The sequence below is a fragment of the Ammospiza caudacuta genome, chromosome 2, assembly GCF_027887145.1.
Source record: "Ammospiza caudacuta isolate bAmmCau1 chromosome 2, bAmmCau1.pri, whole genome shotgun sequence".
Taxonomy (NCBI): Eukaryota; Metazoa; Chordata; class Aves; order Passeriformes; family Passerellidae; genus Ammospiza; species Ammospiza caudacuta.
Genome location: NC_080594.1, coordinates 118,015,878 through 118,030,236, shown reverse-complemented (window position 1 = coordinate 118,030,236; position 14,359 = coordinate 118,015,878). Strand labels below are relative to the sequence as shown.

The window sequence follows — 14,359 nt, the reverse complement described above, 5'->3', positions numbered from 1 at the left end:
CACTTCCATCTCATAAATATTTAGTCCCACATCTATAAAAATGTGTGGAAGAGTAGAAGAACTTGTAAAGGAGGCACAAGTAGACGAGTGAGGAAGGTTTATTTGTGAAATGTCTTGTGCAATTTTTATTGCTCCATCCCAGCTCCTGTCAGGGGTTCTTCAGCTCTGGCTGCAGATGTTCTGTAGGTGAGTGATGTGAGTGAACCTGTACGTCACTGAGCTGGTTTGGGATTTGCCATCTGTCTGTGCTGCAGACCAGTTTGGGGAAGAAATAATTAGAAGGAAATGATTGAAATGATAGAAGTTGTGCCTGGCTCTCCAGCAGGGTGCTTTATCTCTCCCAGCTGTTCATTTCCATGCTTTCTGATATATAATTCCAAAAAATACTTTTTAGTGGTGCTAAAATTCTAGTCCCATTACTGGAATCCTTTGCAGCTTCAGCAACCAAAATCTTTTTGTCACAGCAACATAATTTTCCCTGCTCTTAATTTTTATTTTTAAGCATTGTGATTTACTTCATCCATTTCTAAACCAAATTATTACTGTGTTGTGGCTAAGAGTAATGCTTTTCACACTTCAGGGTGTGAAATGCTGAGTGCCACAGTTTCAGGTTGGTCCATGACGTTAGAAAGAGGTATTGACACAGAAATCTCCAGTAAAGGAGAACTTACCCTAAATAATCATATTGAAATCCCAAATTCTGCAGTGTAGCCACTCATCTCAGGTCACACTGTTTGCTTCTTGTTCCTGCTTAAATTCTGGATTTTCATTTAGATTCTGATGTATCTCCTGATCATTCTGCTGTGATTGGGAAGCTTTCCTTCCTTGAAAAACACCACAAGTCCCTAAGCAGATATTTTCAGTGACATTTTTATTGCAGAAAGATCATAAACTCCATAAATCTTTGAAATTTATTTTTTCAGTACTTTTTTCACATTAAGGCTATAACAGCTGAGGTTTTTTTAATTAAAGCAGAATACTATTAAAAAATAAGCTCCTTATGAAATAGTTTAGTTGGATTCAATTTATGTTTCTTAAAGAGACATTTCTGTATGGGGAATGGGTGATGATGCAGAGGAAAGGCTTGCTTGGCACAGTGCTGGCAAAGCCACAGCTTTTTTGTGTTGTGTATTTCCTTTTGTCACACCTCAGAGTATCAAAACAAAGCTTAGGAAAAGCTTAGGACATGCACAAATTTCCCTGCTGCTCCCCTTGCCAATGCAGAACATCCCAAATAACATTTCATATATGTCACCCCTCTCAGTCTACGCTTTTTCTGCTGTCTTTCCACCTACTTCTATTCTTTTAACTCCACTCTTGGATCTTTTTTTTCCATTCTTTTATGTAGAAGCACATCTTGTTGAAAATCTGCAGCCACTGCTTTGCTGGGATTCAGCCTTTTGTCCCTTGTTGACCCTGCACTGAGGCGAAGCATCGACGTGATGTTATTATCTGGAAGAGCCCATTTGTCAGAACGTTCTGGCAGTTTCATATCCCTGATTTTGGACTTTTCTGTGGCTCACCATAAAACAAACAACCCTTCTGCCCCCAAAAATTCTCTAATCAACACCTGGCTGCAATCCCTAACACTGAGGTGCTAATTAAAAGCATCGCTGAAAAGGTCAGGCTATTTCAAGACGAGAACAGAATGTAAGATTAAAGGCAAAAATTAGGCTTGGGGGTACAGCAGGGGCTAGAAGAATGAGTCAAAAAGCTGCTGCAGTAATTTAACATTCTTCTTGGAATGTCCTCGTGGCTCAAAGTTCACTTTTGACCTCAGTTTGCTCGCCTTGGGGACTAATTTAGTACAGATTTTCATACCACATTAACTGGCCTCTGAGAGTTGAACAGGAAAGCAAACCTGTTCTTTTCTTACTGGGATTTGGAGCATATGGCAGAAGTCTTTTGAACTTCCTCTGCTGACAAATTGGGAGTCACTTTGATTTTTGGAGACATTTTTAATTATGTGTCTTTAGTGTTTTGTAAAACCACTGAGTTAAAAATTAATATAGCCCGAAGCAGTCATAAACTTTGTTTCCTCCTACACAACATAGCAGCAAAACTGTTTATCATGTTTTACTGTAAAATCATTACAGGTCTGCACTCGTGTTCATTTCAGCTCTGATGTTTCTTTGATGCTGGTGGAAAGTTTATTCCATGTTTCTGTCCTGGTGCTTGCCTTTAAAGATGCTGTGGAATTCCAGCAGCAGTCTCTGAAGGAAGGGAGCAGGCTGCAAGTTATAGGGGATGGGAATCCTCTGTTGGGAGAAAAGGCTGAGGGAGCTGGGGCTGTTCAGCCTATCAGATCCCAGAAATTATTGCTTTTCTTCTATTTCAGTGATTTTAATTTTATCTATGGACAATATCTGCTATCCCAGCATTTCATCCATTGCTTCTTGAAAATACCCCCAGTAACTCCTCCTCGTGTTTAGTCCCCTTTTGCTCTGAACCACGTTAAAAACCTCAGCTTTGTTCTGCAACCTGCAGTAGCACCATGAAAGGTGATGGAAGAAAAAAGAAACTCCAGCTGCTAATAATACCAACACCTTGAAATTGTTTTGAAAAGTAGGTCCACTGAACGTATTGAAATAACAGACTAAAGGCTTTGCAGAGGATGATCCCATTGTATCTGGCTTTTTCCTGACTTTCAGTGCCTTGTTAATGAGCAGCTGATTCTGACTTTCAAATCCATTGCAGTCACTTGGAAGACAGCACAGGGCTTATAGATCAAAATACATCTATAACCAAAGGAAAAGCTCTCAGAAGCTGCCTTGGCACACTTTCAGGTTTCTTTCTGTACAAGTTCAGTGGTCACCAATCAAACAAATGGCTGCAGAATATTGCAACTGATTTCAGACTTAAAGAAAAATACCATGACCTATGAATAGAAAAACCTTAATTTACCAAACCCAAATTTTTATTCTTTTTCTTTGACAACATTCTGCTTTCCCTGAGGGGAAATCTCAGGACACAAAATAAATGTGTGAATCCACATTCCAGCACTCCATCATAAGCAGACTGAACCTGACAGGTATAGCCTAGGGAGGAAAGAGAAGCTTTCATAAAACTTAAGTAGCACAGCCTGAAATGCTCAGGAAATAAGACAACTTGGAAAAGCATTTAAAAATATACAGGGGAAGAAAAAGGAATATAGGTATCATTTTATTGATAGGAAAAGTAAAGTATTTTGTAAATGAATATTAAAATCTTCTTTAAAGTGCAGTTTAGGGTTGAAAAATGGAATTGTTAACCAGACTTTAAATAAAGGCACAAAGCAAAACTGGCTGTTGGGTGCATGTATTGATTTCTGGCTGTTGGTAACTTAGGCTTTTGTCAAAGGTGTTTATCCCTTCAGAATCCCATTCTCTGTTATTGGCCAAGTTTTTGTCTTGGCTCAGAGGCTCCAGGGAGAAAACAAATATATTTCCATTTTCCATGTCAGAGCTAAGAGTACACATGAAGGTTTTGTCCTAACCTCATTATTAGGTCCATTATATACCAAAAATACTTTGGAAATACTGCTTGGAAAGGCAAAAGACAGAAACCATCACAGGGAAGATTTTAACGAGAAATTTTAGAGAAAATGCCTTCAGATAAGTATGGCTGTATGAATTTTCTTGGCAGAATCCACATGACTGTCCAGATACTGATAAAAACCATTTGGTTTGCAGTGCTGCTGTACCTGTTCACTTCCCTGGTGCTTGAGGATGTGCTGCCTCTGATGGCTGAGTGCAGCTGGATTATTCTCTGAGTTTAATATTCCCAGATTTTTACATGTACAACCCTAAAGGACTTTAGTTTCTTTAGTTCTATTTCAGTAACACACACAAGCATGAATAATTTTGCATAAGAAATATTAGTTTTGCCATACCCTTTAAGTACTTTAATCCACCTTGAGGTGCTTTCTCTGGGGAATAATTTTCACAGAATGACCACTCCTAAACTGGGAAGTTCCTACTCTTGTAACCACTCTGGTACTCAGCCACTGTGAATATTTCCACTGCCCTGGTGGAAATATGGATTTTGCCATCTGTCACTTAGCAGAGTGATCTAAATCAGTTATTTTTCATGGAAATTCAGGAGGCTATTCTTTGGACAAAGTTAAAGTGGGAAATTCCATCTTCTCTTGAAACTGAATCTTCTAGCCAAAATGAGATCTGGAGATTCTCCTTAGCCCTCCTTCTGTTGCTAGTGTATTTCTAGGGAACATTGTTGTTGTGTCTTTTTTATGGCATTGTCCAAATTAACTTCAGGCTGGCTTTGACCCTTATAATTTTGTCCCTGCAAAACCTCACGACTTCCCTGTAGCCCTCCTGAGTCATGGAAGGGGAGGCACAGCAAGGAGCTGAAGAAATGAAATGCTGCAGAGAATCTCCTACCCTTGTACTGCTGGGAACCTGATTGCACACAAATATATCACTCATGGTGCAAATTACATCCAGGGGCACCAGCAGTGATGCAGCTGGACCTAAATTTGAGATTTTTATATTGGAAAAGAACTCCAGGATCCCAGAGTCCAGCCTTGAAATGGAACTAAGCATTCCTGGTTCACTGGCAGTGTCTCAAAGCAGCTTTGCTTGAGGGTGAATGGATGATCCAGTGTATGGAGGAGAAATCAGGCTGTAATTGCCAGGAATTCCAAGGGGAAATGCATGTCCAAGTGTGTTCTAACCTCTTGTTTTGTGTTTTTTTGTCTCCTTTAACAGAGACAAGGAACCGGGGCTACAAATGGGAAAGACAAGACGTCTGGTGAGAATGGTAAGGGTTGTCTTTATTTCTGGATGGAGAATGATGAGTAAAAGGGAGCCAAAATTCATTTAACTGTAGTCTCAGATGTCTGTAGTGAAGGCTTTGGTGTCATAAGTTATCTTTTGATTGTGTTTGAGAAGCTGGAAGGGCTTCAGTGGGTTTGTTTTCTTTTTATTTGCACGTTTAAACCCTTTGCTAAAGTGGAGTCTCTTTCCTGAGTGTGTACTGTGGTAAACCAAAGGACTTCACAGAAGTCAGAGCAGACACAAGTGGGGCTAAAACAAGATTAAATATGTGTGAAACACCAAAAAACAAGGTGGGGTATTATGAGCTGCTCCATGAATGAGAAAGGTGAAGAGAAATAAAATTTCAAAGGATTTTCTCATAGAATTTCTGTAGTCTGATGAATCCTGCCTAACTTTAGGCCCAGTATTAAGACACCAAAGTTAAAATTCACTTGTTTAGAGCTCATTTGGTGTTGCTAGAGAGAAGCTATGGATGGAGCAGCTCTCATGGAAGGACCAGATGGCAAATTTCATCACTGGAGTGAGTCTGGACTCATCTCCACTCCTCCAAGGGGTGACTCATGGGGCTTTTTCAGACCTTAACAAAGGGGCTGGCAGAGACCAGGGTCAGCCCTTTAAGTGGCACAAACAATTCTAATTAATAAAGTTTTTTTTTTTTTCCCCTAGAAGAAGGCAAAATGGAATTTTCAGGAAAACAGTAATTGCTTGGGGTTTTATTAGCTGAAATCTCGTTTTATTTCTTACAGGAGCAGAAATGCTTTACACACAAGTGATAATTGATTAAAAGCTGGTTACCATCAGAAGCATTTTTCAAAGGAAAATATTTTAAAATATTTAATTTTTTTAATACACTCAGCTGAAAAAGAAGCAGCATCAGAAAGAGGATTGAACTATAAAATATGCTCTCTGCTTCTGTTTGCTCATCCAGTTCTAATTAAAAGAATTGTCCATCCCATGCCCTGAAAAGCAGGAAAGATCCAAGTCCTTCTCTGAAAAGGCTTTTCCAATGGGTCATTTGAGCAGTTATCTTGGATGTGTTTTGACCTTTTAAGTGTTGGTCAGATTAGAATTTCTGGGCCCTTTGAGGGAACACATCCTAAAGCATTAAGATCCTTCTTTATGGATGGTTTTCCTAGTACAGGGAGGTGACTTTCCCATAAGGGCTGTTTGCATAATGTTTCACTAAATGAAATCCATAGATGATGCTCCCACTATGATAAAACACAAATTGGAGTGGAAAAAAAAAACCCAACAAATAAATATTTTGGCTTGTTATAATGTCTTGAATTAGTGGGAACAAATGTACCCTGACAGCAAAGCAATTTGCATTTTCAAGTTAACAGGGAAGGAAAGCAAGCAAAATTATGTCAGCCATTCGGGCAGCATGGGGAGCATGTTTTTCTCTTTTCTGTTTGAGCACATTATGAACTCAGCTCATTTGCCTTGAATTTCTTTCCCAAATAAAAATTTCTTCCTGAATAAAATTGTCCTGTTGTCAAGTACAGCTTAGATTTACTGATTCTGCAGCCTTTTTAAAAGCAATTTTTTTTTCTTAGTGGGGATTTTGAGTGAGCAAGGGCTGCATCATTAATTCAAAAATATATATGGTTCTGGTTGTAGCATAATTTTAGGTATAGCATACACAGACAGATGCATAGTTAATCTTGGGTAAATAGATACCAATTATTTTTTGTAATGAAATTATAGCAGAAAAGCTGTCACCTACATAAAACACAGGAGCAGCAGGGGAGATGGAATAGAGTCCTCTGATCTCCCCAGCCCACATGCTTGCATAAAAATAAAGCAGAATCAGAACTTTGAACCTGAGATTGAATGCTAAATCAAAGAAGCAGAAACGTGTAATTCTTTGTCCTTATTAGCTCTGTGTGGTTCAAAATCAAGCAGTGATTTATTGCTCTGAAAATTGGGGTGTGCTGGAAACCTACACAGACAATATAAATCCTCTGTTCCACGTTTTTCTGGCCAGAAGTCTGCAATATGTCCATGTCTTAAATGTTATTAGCCTTTTCTTTAAAGTGTTTGTTTCCCTGTCAAAAGGAAACTTTCCCTTTTGTTTCCCTCTTGTTGAAAAGGATGGAAGGAGGAGAAACAAAAAAACCTCTTTCATCCTATACAAAGAAAGGAAAAAAAAGGAAAAGTCATGCTTTGACAATGTTTGCAAAGGCAAACTGGTCTGGTTGCTGTCTTTTCTCTTGTTTACAGATCAGGAAAAGCTGCTGAAAACTGGCTCAGACAACAAGCAGAGATGCTTGGCTTTTCTCAGGGTTTGGTTCACACAGTGAGACTCTCTGGGGTTGAGCTTTCTTCATGCATTGCAGCAGAAAATGAATTTTGGGTTTGCCTCTAGGTTAGGTCGAAGCTGAAGAAAATGAAATAATGACCATGGCAATCAGCAGTGTCCCTCTTTGAGACATGTATGGCCTTGCTGTCACCGTGCAGCGCTCAGGGAAATGCAGGCTCTGAGGATTCCTTTTATAGCAGGGGTGGTTTGGGTAGGCACAAATGCATGTTCTTGTTTGACCTTCCTTGGACAGGGACAGTCTATCCTTAATTGTGTTTAGTTCCTACCCCCACAGCAGCTCTTAGCAAACCTCCCTTCAGCAGCAGGGACTGCTCTGCTGCACACAAGGGTGGCTGAGGATGGCAGGGACCACAGGGGACAGCTGGTGCCACCTCCCTGCGCCAGCAGGGCCATCCCAGAGCACAGGGCACAGGGCTGGGTCCAGGTGGCTCTGGAATGTCCCCAGGAGGAGCCCCCAGAGCCCCTCTGGTCTCTGCTCAGGGCTGGGCACTGCCCAGGGCAGAAGTTGTGCCTCCTGTGAGGGGAATTGCTGGGCTCAGGCCCTGCCCGTGGCTCTGGGGCCATTGCTGGGCCTGGAGCAGAGCCTGGGCCTGCTCTGAGCTCTGCACACAGGGACAGACACAGGGACAGCCAGGGACAGACACAGGGACAGGCAGAGACGGACACAGGGACAGACACCGGGACAGCCAAGGACAGACACAGGGATAGCCAGGGACAGACACAGGGCCAGGCAGGCCCAGGCAGGGCTCAGCCCCTCTCTCTCCCTGGGGCTCCTCTCCAGGCTGAGCAGCCCCAGCTCCCTCAGCCTTTCCTGGGCACGGAGCTGCTCCAGGCCCTTGCTCAGCTCCAGGAGCTCCTGGCCCTGCTGTGCTGAGGAGCCAGAGCTGGGCACAGCAGCCAGAGGTGCCCCCAGGGCTGGGCACGGGGGCAGGGTCAGCCCTGACCTGCTGGCAGTGCCCATCCCAATGACCCCAGGGCACTCTGCTGGCCCAGGGACAGCTCGGTGTCCCTCAGGACTCCCATCCCTCTCCAGCAGGTCAGCCCCAGGCTGTGCTGGTGCCTGGAGTTATTTATTCCCAGTTGCAGGGTCCTGTATTAGCCCTGGTTGAGTTTCAGACAGTTCTCTGCCCATCTCTCCAGCCTGTCACAGTACCCCTGAAGGGCTGCACAGCCCTTGGGGGCACCAGCTGCTCCTCCAAGCTCTGTGTCATCACCCCAAGCTCTGTGTCATCATCAAACTTGCTGAGGAGCCTTCTGCCCCTTCATCCATGTCATTGGTGAACAAGTTTAATAATCTGGGCCCTATGTTGAGCCCATAACCTCTCTGGGACCTTGAAGGACCTCAGTGTAGCTGAAACCCAGGAGATGCTTGTTTGTGAAACTGCAAATGTAACTTGTAACCCTGTTCCATAATGCTGTTCTCTGTGGTGGAAAATCCAAAGGGAAGACAGCATTACTGTTCCCACACAGCTCAGTGTGGGACAAGAAGCTGTAATTTCTTTTATGCTCACCTGGTTTGATTAGCTGGGACAATCATATTTGCAGATGCAAATACAAATATGGAAACAGAATGTTCCCCCTTGACTATTCTTAGTGAATAAGTGATTCTTCTCTTTGACCTTGGCAATGTCACAAAGTTCCTTTGTAGGTTAACACTTGTCACTTCTTGTTCTGTTTCACATTGCTCTGTGTTTTTTTTTTTTTTTCTTGTGGTGTAATTTGCAAGTTGCTCTCATGCAATCTACTCTTTAATAGCCCAGCACAACTGCCAGGGAAACAATTGCATCAGAAGCAATTATTTCTGTCTTCAAATTTAGAATCGCTCTTTTTCCTATTAATAGATCTCGCCCTTTCTTCTCAAACTACATAAAGCATGTGATTATTAATTGGTATTAATATTTTTTTCTTGGAAGATGAGATTTATCATTCAGTAACATGAATATTTATGATAACAGTGAGTGTTTTCATGGGATGAATTCTGTGCCTTCCTGGCTCTGAGTGAAATGAAAATGAGTAGGTTTTGCATGAACTGAGATGTCATGGTGGATTAATCCAATCACAGCAAGATGGTCAGTTGTATTTTCAGTTTCTTCTCATGCCCAAACACTTGTCAGTGTATGAGCTCTGCTTTAGGGCATTCAGAAAATTATACATGAATAAATATTCTGTGTTTCATCCTGTCCAATGGGTTGCTTCTTCATACAAGATGAAGATACAGCAGATTTAATGAAGTAAATTCTTATATTTTACATCTAAAGTGGAGTCTCTTCAGTCTGAATGCTTCTAGAAAACATTAGGGGAAGGGAAAGTAATTGCAAACCAATTCTGTGAGGGAGAATTCTCTAGTATTCCTGGGCATCTTGAAGTGTTATCAACAATCCATTCACCCACTCCCTCTACTCAAGAAATTTGGGAAATTCTGCTCACTGCACTCAGGAATAATAATAAAAAAAATCTCCCCAGATCTGACAGAGTGAATACTGAACTTCTTAGTTATTTATGTAGAGTGCTTTGCTTAATAGAGCTTCAATTCCTGGCTAGAGGCCAGGATCATTATTGTAGTATGGGCTAATATAAATATCTCTTTAAGAACTCAAAATTAATTTTCCACTAATATTCTCCAATGACTGCATAAAAAAATGTGCTGTTTTTGGGAACAGCCCTACAAATAAACTTACTGGTGGAAAAAACGATTCTGAGGAGGGAGGGGAACACATGAGGGTAATTTGGATAAATATTCAGAAGACCTCATGGAACATGGTTTGCTGTATCTTCCCGGACCTAGAGGTCACTTTTTTTTTAGTCCAAGGAAAGGACAGAGCCTGAACTGCTGCATTGCAATGCTCCTGTATTTTCTTTCCCACAAAACATCACTTGTGTGGCAAGAGATGAATTTTCAGTATTGCAAGCAACTGCTGAATCAATGTAAAAAAACCCCACCCAACCCTTTCAAATTGCTGCTCTCTGATATTTCACCCCCACAGCACTAATCAGAAATTAGTATGAGGAGTATTGGATGAAGGTAATTAATATTGAGTTTTCCTGGGTGATAGGTTAAGAGCTGGCCGGGAAATTAGCTTGCCTTGTTGTCTCTTTTCACTGTGGGGTTCTAAAATTCTCTCATGCCTTTTAAGTGGTGCTTCAAGGGATATGATCTCCCAGTAATGCAGTGTCTCTTATTCTACTTTCAGCCAAATTCTGCCCTATTTCATCCAGTCTAACCAGTACTAGTGGGGATTTGGGAAGTGTAATGAGAATGATTTGTTGTACCTCATCCCACATCTCTTAAAATAAAAGTCTGTGCCTCAGCAACATTCCCAGACGTGTCTGCAACCTCCAAATACCATAACACCTTCACAGAGCCTAAATGCAAAAGTGTCTGAACCCTCAGCATGGTTACATAAGTTGTGTTCGGTCATGTACAGATCACTGAGGCTCAGAGAGAGGTGTAAAAATCCTGTGAGAACTCAACACTGATCTGGAGCTGAGGGTGGATTAGATCAGAGGAGAAAAAGTCCCAAGTGAACAGTTCTAGATGAATCCCATCTCAAGGCATGGCAAAAACACTGCAGGAAACTGCTGAGTTTCAGTTTGGGTGTTTTCCTGGGGACAGCTGCACATAAAATGTGCCCAGAACCAAACCAAAGATGTCTCAGGTCCTCTCTTGGCCTGGTTCTCTCCCTTTGCCCATCCTGGTGTGTCTATCAAGGAATGTCCCATCCCTTGCCCATCCTGGTGTGTTTATCAGTGAATATTCCCATCCTTTGCCCATCCTGGTGTGTTTATCAAGGAATGTTCCCATCCCTTGCCCATCGTGGTGTGTTTATCAAGGAATGTTCCCATCCTGATGTGTTTATATGGGAATGTTCCCATCCCTGTCCCTCCTGGTGTGTTTATCAAGGAATGTTCCCATCCTGGTGTGTTTATCAAGGAATGTCCCATCCTTTTCCCATCCTGGTGTGTTTATCAAGGAATGTTCCCATCCTGGTGTGTTTATCAAGGAATGTCCCATCCTTTGCCCATCCTGGTGTGTTTATCAAGGAATGTTCCCATCCTGGTGTGTTTATCAAGGAATGTCCCATCCTTTTCCCATCCTGGTGTGTTTATCAAGGAATGTCCCATCCTTTTCCCATCCTGGTTTGTTTATCAAGGAACATTCTCATCCTTTGCCCATCCTGGTGTGTTTATCAGTGAATATTCCCATCCTTTGCCCATCCTGGTGTGTTTATCAAGGAATGTTCCCATCCTGATGTGTTTATATGGGAATGTTCCCATCCTGGTGTGTTTATCAGGGAATGTTCCCATCCCTGTCCCTCCTGGTGTGTTTATCAAGGAATGTCCCATCCTTTTCCCATCCTGGTGTGTTTATCAAGGAATGTTCCCATCCTGGTGTGTTTATCAAGGAATGTCCCATCCTTTGCCCATCCTGGTGTGTTTATCAGGGAATGTTCCCATCCCTGTCCCTCCTGGTGTGTTTATCAAGGAATGTCCCATCCTTTGCCCATCCTGGTGTGTTTATCAGTGAATATTCCCATCCTTTGCCCATCCTGGTGTGTTTATCAAGGAATGTTCCAATTCCTTGCCCATCCTGGTGTGTCTATCAAGGAATGTTCCATCCTTTGCCCATGTTGGTGTGTTCATCAAGGAATATTCCCATCCCTTCCCATCTTGGTGTGTTTATCAAGGAATATACCATCTCTGTCCATCCTGATGTGTTTATCAAGGAATGCTCCCGTCCCTGCAGCAGCCAGCAGGGCTCAGCTAAAGGGAGATTGAGCCTTTAATAAAAAGGATCTGGGATTGCTCACAGATCTTCCCTGGAGAGGATGCTGAGAGGAAGAGAAGGGAATTATACATGAACTTTATTTCCTCTCCTAGGTGAATTTCCATTTCTAGAGGCCAGGGATGAGCATGAATCCTCCCCAGAGGGATGCTGTGTGCTTATTTATTTGGGGTGATGAAGGATTGTTCACAAAAATTCTGTGATCAGGAAGTTTTGGTGTTAATCCAGCAACAAAACTTCTAAAGTGATGATTTTTATGTGTGTTTGAGATAATGTGGGCACCTTCTGCACTGAAACTTCACCTACACCCACGTGTGTCTGTCCATGTGCAGTGACAATCTGGTTTTGTGCAGAATGGCCTCTGGGGGAGTTTAATCAATGTCTGATCTAAACTAAAGTAGCACTTTTGAAAGAGTAGATATTGTTCTTATTTTTCTGTTATCTGTCAAGTTGGCTTTGGCACTCTGCATTACAGCTGCACCTCATCTGGTAATGAGGAGCTTTCATTTTTTAAAAGTTTAGGCAGAAGCATCTTAAAAAAAAAAAAAGAAAAGATTGTATTAAAAGTTTCATCAATTAACAGCAGTGCTCTTGTAGTCTGGCTCATGCCCTGGCTCTGGAATTCCCCACAAGTTTTCATTTTGTGTATCATTTATAACCACTCTCATAACTCCCAAATAAGTCCATCTTCCCACACAAAAAAAATAGAATTATCCACATGAAGGATATTTTGTCAGTATGTTGCTATATAATGTTAATTATGCAGCTTTTTCTTGCTTTTTTTGGGTTTCTTGTCTTTTTTTTAAATGCAGAAGTCCCAGAAGGAAAAAAAAATGTGGAGCAGTACAGCACAAGCATAGAATAAAAATTTCAGTTTTTTAAATCTGCTTTTTAAGAACGTAAACATTGGGAAATTATTTCAAAATATAAAGCTTCTATTAATTGGTACCTTTGACAAGGAGAATCTTCACTCAGTACTCATGCTACCAGTGAATCTGTCCAGGTACTTATATGGTCCTCACCACCATAGTAACTGAGAGTCTTCCAAGTAGTTAAAAATAGAGATAACAATAACAATTCTTGCCCTGGTCCACCTCTTTCTTTCCAGCTTGCCAGGAGAACAACTTGATTAATTTATGGGATCTTTGTTTTGCACACAGTGCCTGCACACAGCTTGGGAACCTTGTGTGCCTGCGTGGATGCGATGTTCTCAAAGCCAGTGCATCCAAAAATCCGGCTGCATTTCTAAAAATGTGAGAGATGAACACACGTACAGGAGTTATATATATTTCTATGTGGTCCCTCACAGTCTGCTCCTTCGCAGGAGGTAGAATTCAGTAGAACTGCAGCATTCCTGCAGCACTGAGATCAGGAGAATCCCAGGGAAATCATCATGAGGTGCCTCATTGTGAATTTGCACACCTGAAAGGAGGTGGTAGCCTGTCGCATTCACATTTTCTGGAAAAATCCCTTTGCCCAGGGTTTTTCTCCTGGGGAGCTGAGAGGCCTCAGAGAAAAGGAAAACAATAATTATCTGATTTTAATAAAGCTTCTCCTGTGTTTTGTTCCTTTGGAATGTGTTTGGAGATTGTTTATCCAGCAGGTGATTGTTTCATTGGTTTCATGTGAATTATTTTTACTTCATGGCTAATCAGTGCCAAGCTGTGTCCAGGCTCTGGAAACAGTCAAAAGTTTCCATTATTATCTTTTTAGCCTTCTGTAAGTATCCTTTCTGTATTCTTTAGTATAGTTTAGTATAGTATTCTTTAATATAATATAGTACCATAAAATAATAGATTAGCTTTCAAGAACATGGAGTCAGATTCATCATTCCTTCCTGCCCCACAAATACAATACTAGCCCAGATCCTTTCTGAGAAACTGTCTAGAAAATCAGCCAAGGTCATTAGGGGGAAGAAAATATCAGTGATTAGAAATGAAGAAAAAATTAAGTTAAACAGAAGCAAATAAAGCTGTGCTGATGCTTTGGTGGGTTTTGCCTTTTGGATGAGTCATAAATATGCTGGAGTTCCCATCAAGTGTTAGCGAGGAAAGACAGAATTGAAATGATGCCTTCGACAAGTGCCATATTTCTTCTGGAAATCAGTCTGTAATTATCAGTGAGCTGCCTGACTGTGCACCAGGGAGAAGGAGCCTTCTTTCCCTGACTGGCACCTCACTGGCTGCCTTCCACAAACGTGCACTGCCTGGAAAATGTGGTTTTTGGGGAGCAGGAGCTTTTAGTTCTGCTTTGGTGCTGACCCAGAGGGAGAACACAGCTCAAGCCAGCCCCTCAAAAATCTTGGTAACCCCTCTGAAGTTACCTCTGAAATGAATCTGCATGTGATGGAGAGTGGCTTTGGGGTGTGTCAGGATTGGGATGTGGGAGCTGGAATTTTTACCTTGGGAATCCACAGAGCTGGGCTGACTGGCACAACTTGGAAATTCATCTCTCCTCATTCCCCAACACTAACAACAC

The 14,359-nt window shown here is 41.8% G+C and overlaps 1 protein-coding gene across 1 annotated transcript in view; it reads left to right on the top strand.

The window, feature by feature from the left end:
• PCP4 (Purkinje cell protein 4) overlaps nt 1-14,359 on the top strand; it is a 57,209-nt gene that overhangs the window by 16,671 nt on the left and 26,179 nt on the right. The window contains exon 2 of the mRNA XM_058825728.1: nt 4,707-4,758. Within this exon, the coding sequence (XP_058681711.1) occupies nt 4,707-4,758 (52 nt within the window). The remainder of the gene's footprint in view (nt 1-4,706; nt 4,759-14,359) is intronic.